The sequence below is a fragment of the Gymnogyps californianus genome, unplaced genomic scaffold (assembly GCF_018139145.2).
Source record: "Gymnogyps californianus isolate 813 unplaced genomic scaffold, ASM1813914v2 HiC_scaffold_94, whole genome shotgun sequence".
In the NCBI taxonomy this organism is placed as follows: domain Eukaryota; kingdom Metazoa; phylum Chordata; class Aves; order Accipitriformes; family Cathartidae; genus Gymnogyps; species Gymnogyps californianus.
In genome coordinates, this window is record NW_026114487.1 from 78,514 (window position 1) to 99,951 (window position 21,438).

Consider the following 21,438-nt stretch of genomic DNA (forward strand, 5'->3'; position numbering starts at 1 on the left):
CCATATGCTGATTCGTCGACTGGAGAGCCAAGGAGTGATCAGCAGGACTCGCTCACCCTTTAACAGCCCCATATGGCCAGTGCAAAAGTCTAATGGAGAGCGGAGACTAACAGTAGGCTATCGAGGCCTGAATGAAGTCATGCCCCCACTGAGTGCTGCTGTGCCAGACATGCTAGAACTTCAATATGAACTGGAGTCAAAGGCAGCCAAGTGGTACGCCACAAGTGATATCACTAATGCATTTTTCTCAATCCCTTTGGCAGCAGAGTGCCGGCCACAGTTTGCTTTCGCTTGGAGGGGCGTCCAGTACACCTGGAATCGACTGCCCCAGGGGTGGAAACACAGCCCCACCATTTGCTATGGACTGATCCAGAATGCACTGGAACAGGGTGAAGCTCCAGAACACCTGCAACACGTTGATGACATCATTGTATGGGGCAACACAGCAGAAGTTGTTTTTGAGAAAGGGGAGAAAATAATCCAAATCCTTCTGAAAGCCAGTTTTGCTATAAAACAAAGTAAGGTGAAGGGACCCGCACAGGAGATCCAGTTTTTAGGAATAAAATGGCAAGATGGATGTCGTCACATCCCAATGGATGTGATCAACAAAATAGCAGTTATGTCTCCACCGACTAGTAAACAGGAAACGCAAGCTTTCTTAGGGGTTGTGGGTTTTTGGAGAACGCACATTCCAAATTAGAGTCTGATTGTAAGCCCTCTCTATCAAGTGACCCGGAAGAAGAACGATTTTAAATGGGGCCCTGAGCAACAACAAGCCTTTGAACAGATTAAACGGGTGACAGTTCATGCAGTAGCCCTTGGGCTGGTCCGGGCAGGACCAGATGTTAAAAATGTGCTCTACACTGCAGCCGGGAGAATGGCCCTACCTGGAGTCTCTGGCAGAAAGCACCTGGGGAGACCCGAGGCCGACCCCTAGGGTTTTGGAGTCGGGGATATCGGGGATCTGAGGCCTGCTATACTCCAACTGAAAAGGAGATATTAGCAGCATATGAAGGAGTTTGACCTGCCTCAGAAGTGGTTGGTACTGAAACACAGCTCCTATTAGCACCCCAACTGCCAGTGCTGGGCTGGATGTTTAAAGGGAGGGTCCCTTCTACACATCATGCAACTGATGCTACATGGAGTAAGTGGGTTGCACTGATCACACAATGAAGTCGAATAGGAAACCCCAGGTGCCCAGGAATTTTGGAAGTGATCACAGACTGGCCAGAAGGCAAAGATTTTGGAACGCTACACACCATCCTGCTGCTGCGCCCCAATGTCATCCGCCCGCTGCACCACACCAAAGCCCGATCCTGCTCTGCTGACTGAGCGAACTTTGCACCATCCCTCCTGCCCAGACAGACTGTTATGACAGATGGAGCCCAAAATCATGGACTGAAAGAACTCGACGAACATTTTAAAGGGACATTTTAATGGACATTTTAAAGGCCAATAGATTAAGGGAATGATATCTGTGTGTATATGTATCCAAAGGCAGGAAAAGTGGTGGTGATTAATTGAAAATGCATTGGAAAGTGTGGGACCTGGACATGATGTAGATGGTATAGAATAAGGGGTGGATACTGTCCTGGTTTCGGCTGGAATAGAGTTAATTTTCTTCCTAGTAGCTGGTACAGTGCAGTGTTTTGGATTTTGTAGGAAAATAATGTTGATAACACACTGATGTTTTTAGTTGTTGCTAAGCAGTGTTCATACTAAGTCAAGGATTTTTCAGCTTCTCATGGCCAGCCAGCAAGAAGGCTGGAGGGGCACAAGAAGCTGGGAAGGGGACACAGCCAGGACAGCTGACCCAAACTAGCCAAAGGAATATTCCATACCGTATGACATCATGCCCAGTATATAAACTGGGGGGAGTTGGCTGGGAGGGGCGGATCGCAGCTCGGGAACTAACTGGGCATCGGTCGGCAAGTGGTGAGCAATTGCCTTGTGCATCACTTGCTTTGTATAGTCTAATTCTTTTAGTATTAGTATTGTCATATTATTACTATTATCATTATCATTATTTTTCCTTCCTTTCTGTCCTATTAAACTGTCTTTATCTCAACCCACGAGTGGTTTTTTTCTGATTCTCTCCCCCATCCCACTGGGTGAGGGGAGTGAGTGAGCGGCTGCATGGTGCTTAGTTGCTGGCTGGGGTTAAACCATGACAGTGAGGTAAATGCAAATGAAGTTATATTAAGCCAACAGAAGCATAGTACAGAGAGCTTATGGTGAGGTTATGGACACCATATGGCTGATTGATTGAAGAATTCATAAGTTAGCTGGCTGGAAGATAAGAGACATAAGAAAATGGCTCTTTGAATCTTCTTCCTCTAGATAGGGCATGATGCCCATCATTCAGCATGTTTCTTCCATAACAGGGTTGAAAGTATGAAAAAGCCTCTATGTTTTCAGGATTTGGATAATTTAAAAAATACATTAAAATTATGTAAAAACTTAATTTTGTTTAGTTTTCCTTGTGCAAACTTCTCTGTATCTCACTCTGTGCCCTGCCCCCCCCCCCCCCCAGCAAGTAGGCTAGAGTTGACAAGAGGCTGGGAGGGGACACAGCTGGGACAGCTGACCCCAACTGACCAAGGGGATATTCCATACCATATAATGTCATGGAATAAAAAAAGGGGAGGGGGAGGCATTTGTCTTCCAAGGTAGCCATTGCTCATAAACTGGCTGGGCATTGGTCTCCTTGTGAGAGGTAGAGAATGATTTTCTTTGCATCATTTGTGGGTTGGTTTTTTTCCCCTCCCTCCTTTGCTTATTAAACTGTCTTTATTTCAACCCATGAGTTTTCTGTCTTTTGCTCTTCCTATTCTCTCCCCCCATCCTGCTATGGGGGAAGCGAGCAAGTGACTGTGTGGGTGTATAGCTTAGCTGCTGGCCAGGGTCAACCCACCTCAGGGAACTACTTAATCACTGGTGGAAGAGGGGAGAAAAGGGAACCAGATAGTTTTAACATAACTAAACAATGAAGACATTTGATAAATTCAGCATAGAATTTACTGGCAGTTAATACAGATTAGAATTGCTGCTATAGTATGTGCTATACATGATACATATATTACTGTAACCTAACAGAAAAGACAAATACAAAGCTACCACATCAAGATTACATCTAAAAAGGAAAAACTGTATAATGCTCCAGGCAAGACTTATCTCAGAGTTTAGAAGCATACCAGGATATAAGACACCTAAAACTTTAAGCCTATATTTAGGCCAGAGATACAAGTGCAAGTTTTCCCTGTCACTCTCCCTGTTAGCATTATTATCTGGCTTGATCCACCTGCTAAACTTCCTTCCATCCAAGTTTAAAAAAAAAAAAAAAAAGTGTTGCTAGTGATGTAATCTTGTGGTAGCTCTGTCTTACTACCAGCTTACAGAATAGCTATATAAACACTTTTTCTCATCAAATTGTATTTTGGGGGGAATAAGTACAATATATAGGTTCTGGTTAATCTTATATAACTGCTGATTGACTTCACTTATTCAGAGACATTTGTCAGAGCAATCTTCATCCAGACCAGACAACAAAGGTTTGTTAAATCTTAATGCTTTCCTCTTGAACAGGTTCGAGACCATCTAAGGAATCTGAAGGTGCACAAGTCCATGGGACCTGATGAGATGCATCCGTGGGTCCTGAGGGAACTGGCGGATGAAGTGGCTAAGCCACTATCCATCATATTTGAGAAGTCGTGGCAGTCCGGGGAAGTTCCCGCTCACTGGAAAAGGGGAAACATAACCCCCATTTTTAAAAAGGGAAAAAAGGAAGACCCGGGGAACTACAGGCCAGTCAGTCTCACCTCTGTGCCCAGCAAGATCATGGAGCAGGTCCTCCTGGAAACTATGCTAAGGCACATGGAAAATAAGGAGGTGATTGGTGACAGCCAACATGGCTTCACTAAGGGCAAATCGTGCCTGACAAATTTGGTGGCCTTCTACAATGGGGTTACAGCATTGGTGGATAAGGGAAGAGCAATGGATGTCATCTACCTGGACTTGTGCAAAGCATTTGACACTGTCCCGCATGACATCCTTGTCTCTACATTGGAGAGACATGGATTTGATGGATGGACCACTCGGTGGATAAGGAATTGGCTGGATGGTTGCACTCAAAGAGTTGCGGTCAACGGCTTGATGTCCAAGTGGAGACAAGTGACGAGTGGCGTTCCTCAGGGGTCAGTATTGGAACCGGCGCTGTTTAACATCTTTGTCGGGGACATGGACAGTGGGATTGAGTGCGCCCTCAGCAAGTTTGCTGATGACACCAAGCTGTGTGGTGCGGTCGACACGCTGGAGGGAAGGGATGCCATCCAGAGGGACCTTGACAGGCTTGAGAGGTGGGCCTGTGCGAACCTCATGAAGTTCAACAAGGCCAAGTGCAAGGTCCTGCACATGGGTCGGGGCAATCCCAAGCACAAATACAGGCTGGGTGATGAGTAGATTGAGAGCAGCCCTGAGGAGAAAGACTTGGGGGTGTTGGTTGACGAGAAGCTCAACATGACCCAGCAATGTGTGCTTGCTGCCCAGAAAGCCAACCATATCCTAGGCTGCATCAAAAGAAGCATGACCAGCAGGTCGAGGGAGGGGATTCTCCCCCTCTATTCCACTCTCATGAGACCCCACGTGGAGTACTGCGTTCAGCTCTGGGGCCCCAAACATAAGAAGGACATGGACCTGTTGGAGCGAGTCCAGAGGAGGGCCACAAAGATGATCAGAGGGCTGGAGCACCTCTCCTATGAAGACAGGCTGAGAGAGTTGGGGTTGTTCAGCCTGGAGAAGAGAAGGCTCTAGGGAGACCTTATAGCAGCCTTCCAGTACCTAAATGGGGCCTACAAGAAAGCCGGAGAGGGACTTTTTACAAGGGCATGTAGTGATAGGACAAGGGGTAACTGTTTTAAACTGAAAGAGGGTAGATTTAGATGAGATGTAAGGAAGAAGTTCTTCACTGTGAGGGTGGTGGGACACTGGAACAGGTTGCCCAGAGAAATTGTGGATGCCCCCTCCCTGGAAGTGTTCAAGGCCAGGTTGGCTGGGGCTTTGAGCAACCTGATCTAGTGGAAGGTGTCCCTGCCCATGGCAGGGGGTTGGAACTAGATGACCTTTAAAGATCCCTTCCAACCCAAACCATTCTATGATTCTATGATAACACCCCCATATCCCAAAATTTCTGTGGCAGTTTGCCACCCTCTCAAAACACCCCCAGATCATTTCAGTAATTGGAGTCTAGGGTTTCTTAAGCAATCCCATATACAGCAGAATGACTGATGGACAGAAATTCAGATTTTTTTAAAATCTGTATTATAACTTTAGAAATGAGAATGTCAACATATGCTAATCCTTTGCTTGTTTCCACTGCACTGAAGTGGTGACTACATTTTTTTTAAAAAAGACACTTACCAAGTGCACTTGTAGCATCCTCAAAAAGATTTGATCGAGAAATATTACCTGTTGTACTGCAAGAGAAAAAAAAGTGCAATGTTAATTACAAAACTTCAGAAAACTGTTTTGCTAAACAGAAGCAGCAGCTATAACTCTGTAGGTAGTCCCTTTTGTTTCTGTAAAATCAATATCCCTTTTGTAAAAGATCTATCTATGACTTAATATGAGAATGCAACCAACAGAGGCAGTAGTTTCTGAGCTCTGCTTTGAGATCTTCGTGATCTTTTGGAATGGTTTAAGAACTCTTGAAAGAACTTCAGAGTATCTACTACTGGGTGAGAATAGCCCCAGGACATTGTGACTTCTAGCAAGCTCTAAAAGTTTCTAAGGAGCTCTGTCAGCTGTCCTTGATCAAAGGGTGCTTGAAGCCTTGGTTCCAGCTGACCCCTAATTAGGGAGTCAAACACCTTTTCAGCAGGTACTAGGGAGAGGTCTAGATAACTGCTGGCCCTAGAGCACAGTTAACAGACACAGCAGTTTGTGCACCACGATGCACAGGAGGCCAGGAATGGCCAAGGGCAGTTTACACATGATTAGCAATGTTGGTGATATGCCATAGGGCATGGTCCCCAACACCACCTGGAGCAACCACCCCAGCACATCAGAGGCCTCAACTCAAACAGAGTTCCTGATGGAGAATGTAGCCCTGCAAGTCTTAGGCTGCAGGGAGTGCTGGGGAGGCCTCTTGCTGAGGCTGGAGCAGGGAGAGATAATGTCCTTGACTGCAGGAGATGTGCACTGGTGGAGGATCTGTGTTGCTAAGTAAAGGAACTGTAGTAGGAGATCAGACAACTGCATAGCATCAGAGATAATGAGAAAAAGATTAACAGAATCTTCTCAGAGATCCTACAGAGACAAGAGCCCAAACTCCCAACTGTACTGAAGGAGGGGCAGCCAGAGTCTGTGCTTATCAAGTTGGGAAATGGAGACTCCCAAGATGGCAAAGGCTGGAAGCTTGTGACTTCTGGCACCAGGAGGACAACTCCTGCTCCACCAGCAGATCTGCAACTATAGAAGAGGTTCAGTGTTCTGGTTGACCAGTAGATGAGGGGCTGGGAGCTCTGTCCAATAAAGCATCAGAGCTGGCTGCACCTGAACCATGCAACAGCACCAGGGGGAAGTGGCAAGTGATAGTAGTGGGAGACTCTTTGTGTGGGGGACAGAGGCCCCATCTGCTGACCTGCTGTCTAGGAAGGTTTGCTGCTTGCCAGGGACTTGAATATGGGATGCTAGAGAAGCTTTCAAGGCCTGTCCAGCCCTTGGACTATTATTCCCCGCTGCTCTTGCATATGGGCATGTATTGGGTGCTTGCGGCAAGGGGGAGGAGGGGCTGCAGGGGGTGCCTCTGAGAAGAGGTGCCCTGTGCTGGACACAGCTGGTTCCAGCTGGCTCAACGATGGCCCCACTGCAGGCCAAAGCTGAGTCAATCAGAAAAATTGGTGGCACCTCTGTGAAAACATACTTAAGAAAGAGCAAAAATGCCAGACAGGCAGAGGAGTGGAAAAAACAGTGATTGATAAACAGAAGTGGGAACACCAAGGTCAGAGAAGAAGGAGGGGGAGGAGATGATATAGCCAATGGAGCACATATTCACACTGCAGCCCATAGAGGAAACCATGCTGGAGCAGTTTGATATTTCCTGAAGGAATTGCAGCCCATGGAGAACCCACACTGGAGCAGATTTTCCTGACAGGAACTGCAGCCTGTGGAGAGGACCTATGCTGGAGCAGGAGAAAAGTGTGAGGAGAAAGGAGCAGCAGAGAAAAACTATTATGAACTGACCACAATCCCCCATCCCCCCCTGCACCGCTTGGGGTGGGTGGGGGCAGGGGAGGTAGAGGAGTTGGGAATGAAGGAGTGAAGTTGAGCCTGGGAAACAAAGGGGATTGTGCAGAATGTGTTGGTTTAATCTTTTTGTCTTTTTTTATCACTATCCAAATCTATTTTGATTGGCAATAAATTAAGTTAATTTTCCCAAACTTGAGTCTGTTTTGCCCCTGACAGTAGTTGGTAAGTGATCTCCCTGTCTTTATCTTGACCCACGAGTTTTTCCATCTTATTTTCTCCCCCTGTCCTGTTGAGGAGGGGGAGTGAGAAGTGGCTGGGTGCGGGGCTGGCTGCTGGCTAAGGTCAACCCACCACAGGGCACCAAAGATATGCTCCAGGTTACCCTGGCGTTATCAAAAGTGACTACATGGCTCTACAGATGAAGGTCAAGGGCACATGTCATGGTTTAACCCCAGCCAGCAACTAAGCACCACACAGCCACTCACTCACTCCCCCCACCCAGTGGGATGGGGGAGAGAATCAGAAGAGTAAAAGTGAGAAAACTCGTGGGTTGAGATAAAGACAGTTTAATAGGGAAAGCAAAAGCCGTGCACACAAGCAAAGCAAAACAAGGAATTCATTCACCACTTCCCATGGGCAGGCAGGTGTTCAGCCATCTCCAGGAAAGCAGGGCTCCATGATGTGTAACAGTTACTTGGGAAGACAAACACCATAACTCTGAACATCCCCCCCTTCCTTCTTCTTCCCCCAGCTTTATATGCTGAGCATGACATCATATGGTCTGGAATATCCCTTTGGGCAGCTGGGGTCAGCTGTCCCGGCTGTGTCCCCTCCCAACTTCTTGTGCACCCCCAGCCTCCTCGCTGGTGGGGTGGGGTGAGAAGCAGAAAAGGCCTTGACTCTGTGGAAGCACTGCTCAGCAATAACTAAAACACCCCTGTGTTATCAACACTGTTTCCAGCACAAGTCCAAAACATAGCTCCATACTAGCTACTACGAAGAAAACGAACTCTATCCCAGCCAAAACCAGCACAGCACGGGAGCCCAGGTGGTTTTCCCCTCAGTCCTGCCAGTGAGGGGGAAAGGCTTGAGGAGGACTGGACAGATCCTGCAGATCAACACCGCTTTGTGAATCTGGTGTCAACAACTGGGATCTACCTTTTACCACCACTGGACCCTCTTTCAGGACTGAGGACTGCTAGGGAGAGATAGGATCCACCTGACCAAGCTGTGCAAAAGCATGTGTGCCAACAGGCTGGCCAATCTGGTGAGGAGAGCTTTAAACTAGGAAGGATGGGGGAGGACAATGATGAGATGCCAAGTGATGGAAGTGGTGGACCAGGCTGGCAAGCAATGGGGATTGTCGACAAGACAGACTTTGAAAACAAAAAAATAGGACAGAAGGAAGCCTGCCCCAAATGTATGCACACAAATGAGAAAGTGCTGTAAGGACATTATTATGGGGAAAGCTCTCCCAGTTTTACTAGGAAATTGGCATGACTGGATGCCCCTCTCAAGCACCTGTACACTAATGCACACAGCATGGGGAACAAACAGGAGGAGTTAGAAGTCTGTGCAGTTGCAGGGCTATGATCTCATTGGGATCACAGAGACACTGTGGTATAACTCACATGACTGGAGTGCTGCAATTGATGGATAGAGGCTCTTTAGGAAAGCAAGAAGGGGGGAGTTGCCCTTTAAGTGAGAGAGCAGCTGGAATGCATGGAGCTCTGCCCTGGGGAAGGATGATGAGCCAGTCGAGAGCTTATGGGTCAGGATTACCAGGCAGATCAACATGGATGATGTTATGGTGAGTGTCTGCTACAGACGGCCTGATCAGGAAGAAGTAGATGAGGTCTTCTTCAGACAACTAGAGGCCACCTCATGTGCACAGGCCCCAGTCCTCATGAGGAATTTTAACCACCTCAATATCTGCTGGAGGGACAACAGAAAAGGGCACAGGCACTCCAGGAGGCTTCTGGAGTGCACTGATAACAACTTCCTGATACGGGTGATTGATGAGCTGACAAGGGGAGATGCTCTGCTCAACCTAATACTTACAAACAAGGAAGAACTGGTTGAGAATATGAAGGCTGGGGGTAGCCATGGCTGCATCCACCATGAGATGGTGGAGTTCAGGATACTGAGAGGAGGGAGCAAGGCATTAAGCAGGACGACAACCCTGTACTCCAGGAGAGCAGACTTCAGCCTCTTCAGGGATCTGCTTGGAAGAATCCCATGGGATACAGACCTGGAGAGAAGAGAGATCCTAGAGAAATGACTGATTTTCAAGGAACCCCTTCTTAAAGGCCAAGAATAGTCCATTCCAATGAGCAGGAAGTAAAGCAAAAGTGGCAGGAGGCCTGCATGGATGAACAAGGAGCTCCTGACTAAACTCAAACACAAAAAGGAGGCACACAGGAGGCGAAAGCAGAGTCAGATCACCCACAAGGAATATAGAGACACTGTCTAAGCATGCAGGGATGGGGCTAAGGAAGCCAAAGATTCTGGCAAAGCATGTGAAGGGCAACAAGAAAAGCTTCTACAGATACATCCCCAGCAAAAGGAAGACAAAGGAAAATGTGGGCCTGCTACTGAATGGGGCAGGGGACCTGGTGACAGGGGACACAGAAAATGTACGATGTATGCGCTGAATGAGCAGACAGTGAGGGGGATTGAAAACTGGCTGAATGGCCAGGCGCAGAAGGTGGTGATCAGTGGCACAAAGTCTAGTTGGAGGCCAGTAACTAGCAGTGTACCCCAGGGGTCAATACTGGGTCCAATCCTGTTCAACATCTTCATTAATGATGTGGATGATGGGGCAGAGTGTACCCTCAGCAAGTTTGCTGATGACACAAAACTGGGAGCAGTGGCTGATAGGCCACAGGGTTGTGCTGCCATCCAGAGGGACCTCAACAGGCTGGAGAAATGGGCTGACAGCAACCTCATGCAGTTCAATAAGGGGAAGTGCCAAGTTCTGCACTTGGGGAGTGTGGTGGTTTAACCCCAGTCAGCAGCCAAGCACCAGGCAGCCACTCCCTCACTCCCCGTCCCCCCCGCCCCCGCTCCCAGTGGGATGGGGAGGAGAATCGGGAAAGAAGGCAGAACTCGAGGGTTGAGATAAGAACAGTTTAATAATTAAAGTAAAATACAATACTAACAATAATAATGATGAAATATAATAATAATAATAGTAGTAATGAAAAGGAATATAACAAAAAAAAAGGAGGGGGGGAAAGGAAAAAAACCCAATGAAGCACAATGCAATTACTCACCACCTGCTGACCAATGCCAGAGCCGCGATCCGCCCCTCCCGGCCAACTCCCCCCAGTTTATATACTGGGCATGAGGTTCCATGGCATGGAATAGCCCTTTGGCTAGTTCAGGTCAGCTGCCCTGGCCATGCTCCCTCCCAGCTTCTTGCACACCTGCTTGCTGGCAGAGCATGGGGAACTGAAAAGTCCTTGGCTTAAGATAAGCGCTCCTTAGCAACAACTAAAACATCAGAGTGTTATCAACACTATTCTCACACTAAATCCAAAACACAGCACTGTACCAGCTACTAAAAAGAAAGTTAACTCTGTCCCAGCCGAAACCAGGACAATATCCACCCCTTATTCTATACCATTTACGTTATGCCCAGATCCCACACTTTCTGATACATTTCCAATTAATCACCACCACTTTTCCTGTCTTCTAATATATACACAGAGATATCATTCCCACGGTCTATGGGCCATCTCTATCAAATGTCTGTTGAGTTCATTCAGTCCATGACTTTGGGCTCCATCTGTCATAACAGTCTGTCTGGGCAGGAGGGATGGTGCGAAGTCCGCTCAGTCAGCAGAACAGAATTGGGCTTCGGTGTGGTGTGGCAGGCAGGTGACATTGAGTGCAGCAGGAGGATGGTGTGTAGTGTTGGATTGTTGTATGCTGCAGTCAGTCCTGGTTCCATCACTACTGCACTTCACTTGGTTTTATCAAAGTTCATTCTTCATTAATTTAAGTAATTCTTACTGTACTACCATTAATATAGCATATAACAATTATAATAATGATGACATACAGTGGCAGGGTTATTTAGCAATCAACATCATACAATTTAATCTATTGGCTATTCTCACCTAAAATCAAATCCCCTTGAGGCACACATTGGACGTCCCCATCCTTCTGCATCACCCACCAAGTGCACCCAGGTCCTGGAGAAAAGCAATCCCACGAATGGGCTTGCCTTTGCCTGAGGCAGGAGTAACCCAGACTGTCTTCCCTAGCATATTTTTTATGTGCACCACAGGGAATTTATCCCCTTCTACAGTACATAAAAGTTCTGACTGGGCGGGGCCAGCTCAATTGACAGATCCTCTAGCCATTTTATTCCTAAAAACTGAATCTCCTGTGCAGGTCCCTTCATCTTACTTTGTTTTATGGCAAAACTAGCTTTCAGGAGGATTTGGATTATTTTCTTCCCTTTCTCAAAAACTTCTTCTGCTGTGTTGCCCCATACGATGATGTCATCAATGTACTGCAGGTGTTCCGGAGCTTCACCCTGTTCCAGTGCAGTCTGGATTAGTCCATGGCAAATGGTGGGGCTGTGTTTCCACCCCTGGGGCAGTCGATTCCAGGTGTACTGGACACCCCTCCAAGTGAAAGCAAAGTGTGGCCGGCACTCTGCTGCCAAAGGGATTGAGAAAAATGCATTAGCGATATCACTTGTGGCATACCACTTGGCTGCCTTTGACTCCAGTTCATATTGAAGTTCTAGCATGTCTGACATGTCAGCGCTCAGCGGCGGCATGACTTCATTCAGGCCACGATAGTCTACTGTTAGTCTCCGCTCTACATTAGACTTTTGCACTGGCCATATGGGGCTGTTAAAGGGTGAGCGAGTCCTGCTGATCACCCCTTGGCTCTCCAGTCGACGAATCAGCATATGGATGGGAATCAGGGAGTCTCGGCTGGTGCGATATTGCCACCGGTGTACCGCTGTGGTAGCGATTGGCACCCATTGTTCTTCGACCCTCAGCAACCCCACAACCGAAGGGTCCTCCGAGAGACCGGGCAAGGTGGGCAGCTGTTCAATTGCCTCTGTCTCCAAGGCAGCTATACCAAAGGCCCACCGATACCCCTTTGGGTCCTTGAAATACCCTCTCCTAAGAGTGGTTGCAGTAGCTGTCGCTGGGGTTGGAATGGCTGCAGTGCCTGTCATTTTGTTGTCAGATCCAGAGACCTTTGCTTCCCCTTGAGGGTACTGAATAGTGTTGAACAGGGCTCGGTAGGCAGGGGCCAGGCCCCAGCACATTGCAATGATTTGTGTCTCCCTGGAACTGTCGGGGTGACAGCATACTTTTCCCAAATGTTCTACTAGTTTTTCAGGATTCTGCACTTGTTCAAGGGTGAAGTTCCAAAACACTGGAGGTGCCCACCATCCTAGGCATTTGCCCATGCTATCCCACACACCCTGCCACTCATAACTCTCCAGCCTTGGGGCAGATTTCTGGGTGATCCTCTTAAGTAGTTGTTTAACCGTGAACAAGATCTGAACCACATTCAGGAACAAGCTAGTTCCTAGCAATAGGACCATGTTAGTTTCAACATTCCAAGGATATTCAAAATTCTCAAAATTCTCAAACACTACTGTAATTAGCCTGGAGGAGGAGAGGAAGGTGAAGGAAAGTGTCTCCCCCATAGATTGGCTCTCCGAGGAGAAAAGGTAAAGGGTGTAATTATAAATAGTTTCCACTAGATAGCTCCCGAAGTACGGAGATAATGGCAATGCTGAGTACAAATACCGGATTAGCCCCACAACCGATAATTTTATCGTACCATAAACCAGTGTTACGTAGTAAAGCAAAGCGAAAACCTTAATCCACCTCACCTTATGGGTGATAAGCAGCAGCACAGGGACTATATACAGCAAGTAAGGTGATACATAACAAAACTCTAAGAACGAGCGCCACAACTCTAAGAGCCAATAAATCAACATTGTGACCAGTGACTACTAAACTAATATAATGAATGCTTATAACAAATTTGTTTTAACACGCACTGGTCAGATCTGTTGTTATCTCAACCCTTCGTGCCCCACATTGGGCGCCAAAAAGGACTGTCATGGTTTAACCCCAGCCAGCAGCTAAGCACTATGCAGCCGCTCCCTCACTCCTCTGCCCCGTCCCTGCTCCCAGTGGGATGGGGAGGAGGATCAGGAAAGAAGGTAAAACTCGTGGGTTGAGATAAGAACAGTTTAATAACTAAAGTAAAATATACTACTACTACTACTAATAATCAAATATAATAATAATAGTAATGAAAAGGAATATAACAAAAAAGAAGAGGGAAAAAAAAGGAAAAAAAAAAAAACATTGATGCACAATGCAATTACTCACCACCTGCTGACCGATGCCAGAGCTGCAATATCCGCCCCTCCCGGCCAACTCCCCCCTGTTTATATACTGGGCATGACATTCCATGGTATGGAATACCCCTTTGGCTAGTTGGGGTCAGCTGCCCTGGCCATGCTCCCTCTCAGCTTCTTGCACACCTGCTTGCTGGCAGAGCATGGAAAACTGAAAAAAATCCTTGACTTAAGATAAGCACTACTTAGCAACAACTAAAAACATCAGTGGGTTATCAACATTATTCTCACACTAAATCCAAAACCCAGCACTGTACCAGCTACTAAAAAGAAAGTTAACTCTATCCCAGTCGAAACCATGACAGGGGCAATGGCGACAAGTTCCTGCCAGGTGCAATAGGCCTGTCTCCTCTATGACTACCCCACCTTCCCAGGTGCCCTTGCATAATAGGTACGAGGCTCTGCAAGTGGAATCAAACAATAACGAGGATGATGGTTCATCTAGGTTGGAGGTGTCACCAAGGTTAAGTCGGCCTACGCCCTGCATCAAAACCGCTTCCATAAAGAATAAAAGACAGGTCATTGTCATAGGAGACTCCCTTCTGAAGGGAACAGAAGGCCCAATATGCAGACTGGACCCACTTCTTAGGGAAGTCTGCTGCCTTCCTGGGGCCCGGGTTAAAGATGTGAAGAGAAAGCTTCCTACCCTGGTACGGCCCTCAGATTATTATCCATTATTGATTTTTCAGGTAGGCAGCAATGAAGTTGCAATAAGAAGTCCAAGGGCAATCAAGAGAGACTTCAGGGCCTTGGGATGACTGGTTAAGGGATCAGGAGCACAAGTAGTGTTTTCTTCTATCCTTCCAGTTGCAGGGAATGATGAGGGAAGAGACAGGAAGATCCAGCTGATCAATACCTGGCTCTGTGACTGGTGTCACCAGCAGAATTTTGGGGTTTTTGATCATGGGTCACTTTACACGACACCAGGCCTGCTGGTGACAGATGGGGTACGCCTTTCTCAAAGGGGGAAAAGGATCTTTGCGCAGGAATTGGCAGGGCTCATTGAAAGAGCTTTAAACTAAATTTGAAGGGGGAAAGGGATAAAACGAGGCTCACTAGAGATAAGCCTGGGGGCCGCATGCCAATGTTTGAGGGATGGTGTGGTAGCGAAGTCCTTTGGTCTGCCGTCTCAGTGGAGGTAGGGGATGGAGATCCACACGGCAGCAAAGACACAAGGATTATTGATGTGTTAGAAACCATGGAAGCGCCTGAGAATGGTCATGTAGGAATTAGGGCTTCTCCCCCCAAAAAGGTGGCAGGATCAATAGCCCAACTGAAGTGCATCTACACCAATGCACACAGCATAGGCAACAAACAGGAGGAGTTGGAAGCCATTGTGCAGCTGGAAAACTATGATATAGTTGCCATCACAGAAACATGGTGGGATGACTCACACTACTGGAGTGCTGCAATGGATGGCTATAAACTCTTCCGAAGGGATAGGCAAGGAAGGAAAGGTGGTGGGGTAGCCCTGTATGTTAGGGAGTGTTTTGACTGTCTAGAGCTTAATGATGGTGATGATAGGGTTGAGTGTTTATGGGTAAGTGTCCTGGTTTTAGCTAGGACAGAGTTAATTTTCTTCCTAGTAGCTGGTATAGTGCTGTGTTTTGGATTTAGTAGGAAAATAATGTTGATAACACACTGATGTTTTTAGTTGTTGCTAAGCAGTGTTCATACTAAGTCAAGGATTTTTCAGCTTCTCATGGCCAGCCAGCAAGAAGGCTGGAGGGGCACAAGAAGCTGGGAGGAGACACCATCAGGACAGCTGACCCAAACTGGCCAAAGAGCTATTCCATACCGTATGACATCATGCCCAGTATATAAACTGGGGGGAGTTGGCTGGGAGGGGTGGATCGCGTCTCGGGAACTAACTGGGCATCGGTCAACGAGTGGTGAGCAATTGCCTTGGGCATCACTTGCTTTGTATAGTTTAATTCTTTTAGTATTACTATTGTCATATTATTATTATCATCATTATCATTGTTTTTCCTTCCTTTCTGTCCTATTAAACTGTCTTTATCTCAACTCACGAGGTTTTTTTCCTGATTCTCTCCCCCATCCCACTGGGTGAGGGGAGTGAGCGAGCGGTTGCTGGCTGGGGTTAAACCACGACAGTAAGAATCAGGGGAAAGACCAGCAAGGCAGATATCATGGTGGGAGTCTGTTATAGACCATCCAACCAGGATGAAGAGGCAGATGAAATATTCTATAAGCAGCTGGGAGAAGTCTCAGGATCGCTAGCCCTTGTTCTCATGGGGGACTTCAACTTACCAGATGTCTGCTGGAAATACAATACAGCGGAGAGGAAACAGTCTAGGAGGTTCCTGGAGGGTGTGGAAGATAACTTCCTGACACAGTTGAGTGAGCCAACTAGGGAAGGCACACCACTAGACCTGTTGTTTGTGAACAGAGAAGGACTTGCGGGTGATGTGATGGTTGGAGGCCGTCTTGGGCACAGCGATCATGAAATGATAGAGTGTTTGATTCTCGGAGAACTAAGGAGGTGAGTTAGCAGAACTGCTACCTTGGACTTCTGGAGGGCAGACTTTGGCCTGTTTAAGGGGCCTGATTGACGGAGTCCCTTGGGAGGCAGTCCTGAAGGGCAAAGGAGTCCAGGAAGGCTGGGCATTCTTCAAGAAGGAAATCTTAAAATGTGCAGGAGCAGGCTGTCCCCACGTGCCGAAAGATGAGCCAGCAGGAAAGAAGACCGGCCTGGCTGAACAGTGAACTTTGGCTGGAACTCAGGAAAAAAAAGAGAGTTTATGACCTTTGGAAGAAGGGGCAGGCAACTCAGGAGGACTACAAGGATGTCATGAGGTTATGCAGGGAGAAAATTAGAAGGGCCAAAGCCCAACTAGAACTAAATCTGGCTACTGCCATAAAAGACAATAAAAAATGTTTCTATAAATACATTAGCAACAAAAGGAGGGCTAAGGAGAATCTCCATCCTTTATTGGATGCGGAGGGAAACACAGTGACAAAGGATGAGGAAAAGGCTGAGGTACTTAATGCCTTCTTTGCCTCAGTCTTTAATAGTAAGACCAGTTGTTCTCCAGGTACCCAGCCCCCTGAGCTGGAAGACAGGGACGGGGAGCAGAATGAAGCCCCCATAATCCAAGGGGAAATGGTTAGCGACCTGCTACACCACTTAGACACACACAAGTCTATAGGGCTGGATGGGATCCACCCAAGGGTACTGAGGGAGCTGGTGGAAGCGCTCACCAAGCCACTTTCAATCATTGATCAGCAGTCCTGGCTAACCGGGGAGGTCCCAGTTGACTGGAGGTTAGCCAATGTGACGCCCATCTACAAGAAGGGCTGGAAGGAAGATCCGAGGGAACTAGAGGCCTGTCAGTCTGACCTCGGTGCCGGGGAAGGTTATGGAGCAGATCATCTTGAGTGCCATCACATGTCACGTACAGGACAACCAGGTGATCAGGCCCACTCAGCATGGGTTTAGGAAAGGCAGGTCCTGCTTGACTAACCTGATCTCCTTCTCTGACAAGGTGACCTGCTTAGTGGACAAGGGAAAGGCTGTGGATGTTGTCTACCTGGACTTTAGTAAAGCCTTTGACAGCATTTCCCACAGCATTCTCCTGGAGAAAGTGGCTGCTCATGGCTTGGATGGGTGTACTCTTTGCTGGGTAAAAAACTGGCTGGATGGCCGGGCCCAAAGAGTGGTGGTGAATGGAGTTGAATCCAGTTGGCGGCCAGTCACAAGTGGTGTTCCCCAGGGCTCAGTATTGGGGCCAGTTCTGTTTAATATCTTTATCAATGATCTGGACGAGGGGATCGAGTGCACCCTCAGTAAGTTTGCAGATGACACCAAGTTGGGCGGGAGCGTTGATCTGCTTGAAGCAAGAAAGGCTCTTCAGAGGGATCTGGACAGGTTGGATCGATGGGCCGAGGCCAATTGTATGAGGTTCAACAAGGCTAAGTGCCGGGTCCTGCACTTGGGTCACAACAACCCCGTGCAACGCTACAGGCTTGGGGAAGAGCGGCTGGAAAGCTGCCTGGCAGAAAAGGACCTGGGGGTGTTGGTAGACAGCCAGCTGAATATGAGTTGGCAGTGTGCCCAGGTGGCCAAGAAGGCCAAGAGCATCCTGGCTTGTGTCAGAAATAGTGTGGCCAGCAGGACTAGGGAAGTGATCGTCCCCCTGTACTCGGCACTGGTGAGGCCGCACCTCGAATACTGTGTGCAGTTTTGGGCCCCTCACTACAAGAAAGACATTGAGGTGCTGGAGCGCGTCCAAAGAAGAGCAACGAAGCTGGTGAAGGGTCTAGAGCACAAGTCTTATGAGGAGCGGCTGAGGGAACTGGGGTTGTTTAGTCTGGAGAAAAGGAGGCTGAGGGGAGACCTTATTGCTCTCCACAACTACCTCAAAGGAGGTTGTAGTGAGGTGGGTGTTGGTCTCTTCTCCCAAGTAAGAAGTGATAGGACGAGAGGAAACGACCTCAAGTTGTTCCAGGGGAGGTTTAGATTGGATATTAGGAAAAATTTCTTCACTGAAAGAGTTGTCAAGCATTGGAACAGGCTGCCCGGGGAAGTGGTTGAGTCACCATCCCTGGAGATGTTTAAAAGACATGCAGATGTGGCGCTTAGGGACATGGTTTAGTGGTGGACTTGGCAGTGTTAGGTTAACGGTTGGACTCGATCGTAAAAGTCTTTCCCAACCTAAATGATTCTATGATTCTATGATTCTATATGGCCAGTGCAAAAGTCAGATGGAGGGTGAAGACTAACAGTGGACTCCTGTGGCCTGAACGAAGTCACACCACCATTGAATGCTGCCGTACCGGACATGCTAGAACTCCAATACAAACTGGAGTCCAAGTCACCAAAGTGGTATACCACAACTGATATCGCTAATGCATTTTTCTCCATCCCTTTGGCAGCAGAGTGCCGGCCACAGTTTGCTTTCACTTGGAGGGGTGTCCAGTGCACCTGGAATTGACTGCCCCAGGGGTGGAAACACAGCCCCACCATTTGCCATGGACTAATCCAGACTGCACTGGAACAGGGTGAAGCTCCCGAACACCTGCAATACATCGATGACATCATTGTGTGGGGCAACACAGCAGAGGAAGTGTTTGAGAAAGGGAAAAGAATAAACCAGATTCTTCTGAAAGTTGGTTTTGCCATAAAAAGAAGCATGGTCAAAGGATCTGCACAGGAGATCCAGTTTTTAGGAATAAAATGGCAAGATGGACGTCGTCATATCCCAATGGATGTGATCAACAAAATAGCAGCTATGTCTCCACCAACTAACAAAAAAAGAAACACAAGCTTTCTTAGGTGTTGTGGGTTTTTGGAGAATGCATATTCCAGGTTAAAGTTTGATCGTAAGCCCTCTCTATCGAGTGACCCAGAAGAAAAATGAATTTGAATGTGACCCTGAGCAGCAGCAAGCCTTTGAACAGATTAAACGGGAGATAGTTTGTGCATTAGCACTTGGGCCAGTCCGGACAGGACCAGATGTTAAAAATGTGCTTTACACCTCAGCCAGGGATAACGGCTCCACCTGGAGCCTCCGGCAGAAAGCACCTGGGGAGAGATTCGAGGTCGACCTCTAGGGTTTTGGAGCCAGGGATATAGAGGATATGAAACCCGTTACACTCCAACTGATGAAGAAATATTAGCAGCATATGAAGGAATTTGAGCCACTTCAGAAGTAGCTCCTTTTGGCACATCAATTGCCGGTGCTCGGCTGGATGTTCAAAGGGAGGGTCCCCTCTACGCATCATGCAACTGATGCTACATGGAGTAAGTGGGTTACACTGATAACACGATGGGCTCGAATGGGAAACCCCAACTGCCCAGGAATCCTGGAAGTGATCATGAACTTGCCAGACGGCTGAAACTTTGGACTATCGCCAGAGGAGGTGACACGTGCTGAAGAGGCCCCACTTTATAATAAATTACCAGAAAATGAGAAGCAATATGCCCTGTTTACAGATGGGCCCTGTCGTATTGTGGGAAAACATCGGAGGTGGAAAGCTGCTGTATGGAGTCCTATGCAACAAGTTGCAGAAACTGCAGAAGGAGAAGGTGAATCGAGTCAGTTTGCAGAGGTGAAAGCCATCCAGGTGGCTTTAGACATCGCTGAACGAGAAAAATGGCCAATGCTCTATCTCTATACTGACTCATGGATGGTGGCAAATGCCCTGTGGGGGTGGCTACAGCAATGGAAGCAGACCAACTGGCAGCACAGGGGTAAACCCATCTGGGCTGCCGCGTTGTGGCAAGATATTGCTGCTCGGGTAGAGAAACTGGTTGTAAAAGTACGTCATGTAGATGCTCACATACCGAAGAGTCGTGCCACTGAAGAATATTGAAACAATGAGCAGGTGGATCAGGCTGCTAGAATTGAAGTGGCTCAGGTAGATCTGGACTAGGAACATAAGGGTGAGCTATTTATAGCTCAGTGGGCCCATGACACATCAGGACATCTAGGAAGGAATGCAACATACAAATGGGCTTGTGATCGAGGGGTGGACTTGACCATTGATGCCATTGCACAAGTTATCCATGAATGTCAAATGTGCACCATAACCAAACAAGTCAAGCAGCTAAAGCCTTTTTGGTATAGAGGACGATGGCTGAAATAGATATATGGGGAGGCCTGGCAGATTGATTATATCACACTACCACGAACCTGCCATGGCAAGCAGCATGTGCTTACCATGGTGGAAGCGACTACTGGATGGTTGGAAACATACCCTGTGCCCCATGCCACTGCCTGGAATACTATCTTGGGCCTTGAAAAGCAAGTTTTATGGCAACACGGTACCCCAGAAAGAATTGAATCAGACAACGGGACTCATTTCCGGAACAGCCTCATAAACACCTGGGCCAAGGAGCACGGCACTGAGTGGGTATATCACATCCCCTATCATGCACCAGCCTCCGGGAAAATTGAACGATACAACGGACTGTTAAAAACTACACTGAGAGCAATGGGTGCTGGGACATTCAAGCATTGGGATACACATTTAGCAGAAGCCACTTGGCTAGTTAACACCAGAGGATCTGCCAATCAGGCTGGCCCTGCCCAATCAAAACCCCTGCGCACTGTGGAAGGAGATAAGGTCCCCGTAGTACATACAAGGAACTGGCTGGGAAAAGCAGTCTGGGTTATTCCTTCCTCAGGAAAGGGCAAACCTATTCGTGGGATTTTTTTTGCTCAAGGACCTGGGTGCACTTGGTGGGTAATGCAGAAGGTTGGGGGAGTCCAATGTGTACCTCAAGGTGATTTAATCCTGGGTGAAAATAATCCATGATTTGAGTTGCATGTTATGGGAATTACTATAGCAGGAACCCCTTGTTGCTAGCCAGACTAGGGGCAAGGGAAGGAGTTCATTGCAATGTTAAACCCTATAACCTGGTCCAAAGGGACAGGGGTGGAGATTGTAATGGATATACCTTTAAATTGTTGTAACCCATGATTTGAGTTGCATGTTATAGGAATTACTATAGCAGGAACCACCTTAACCAATGGAGGACAAGCCTTACAAGAAGCAGTGCAAAGTGTAGCAGTGACTCAATCTGAGCTGGCTTTGGTGCCCAATAACTCCACGCAACACACCACCTCTCCTGTCCTGAGTGAACACCATAACAGATGGAGCCCAAAGTCATGGACTAAATGAACTCAATGGACATTTTGTGGACATTTATGGACATTTTACAGGCATTTCACAGGGGTGGTCCATAGACTAAGGGAATGATATCTGTGTATTATATCAAAGGATGGGAAGGGGGGGGGGTGGTTAATGAGGATGTA

General features: G+C 47.6%; 1 protein-coding gene across 1 annotated transcript in view; it reads left to right on the plus strand.

Moving 5' to 3' along the window:
* LOC127029287 (transmembrane protein 161B-like) overlaps window positions 1-21,438 on the plus strand; it is a gene marked incomplete at its 5' end in the record, with an annotated part of 124,282 nt that overhangs the window by 71,622 nt on the left and 31,222 nt on the right. Inside the window, one exon of the mRNA XM_050914854.1 lies at window positions 6,310-6,333. Within this exon, the coding sequence (XP_050770811.1) occupies window positions 6,310-6,333 (24 nt within the window). The remainder of the gene's footprint in view (window positions 1-6,309; window positions 6,334-21,438) is intronic.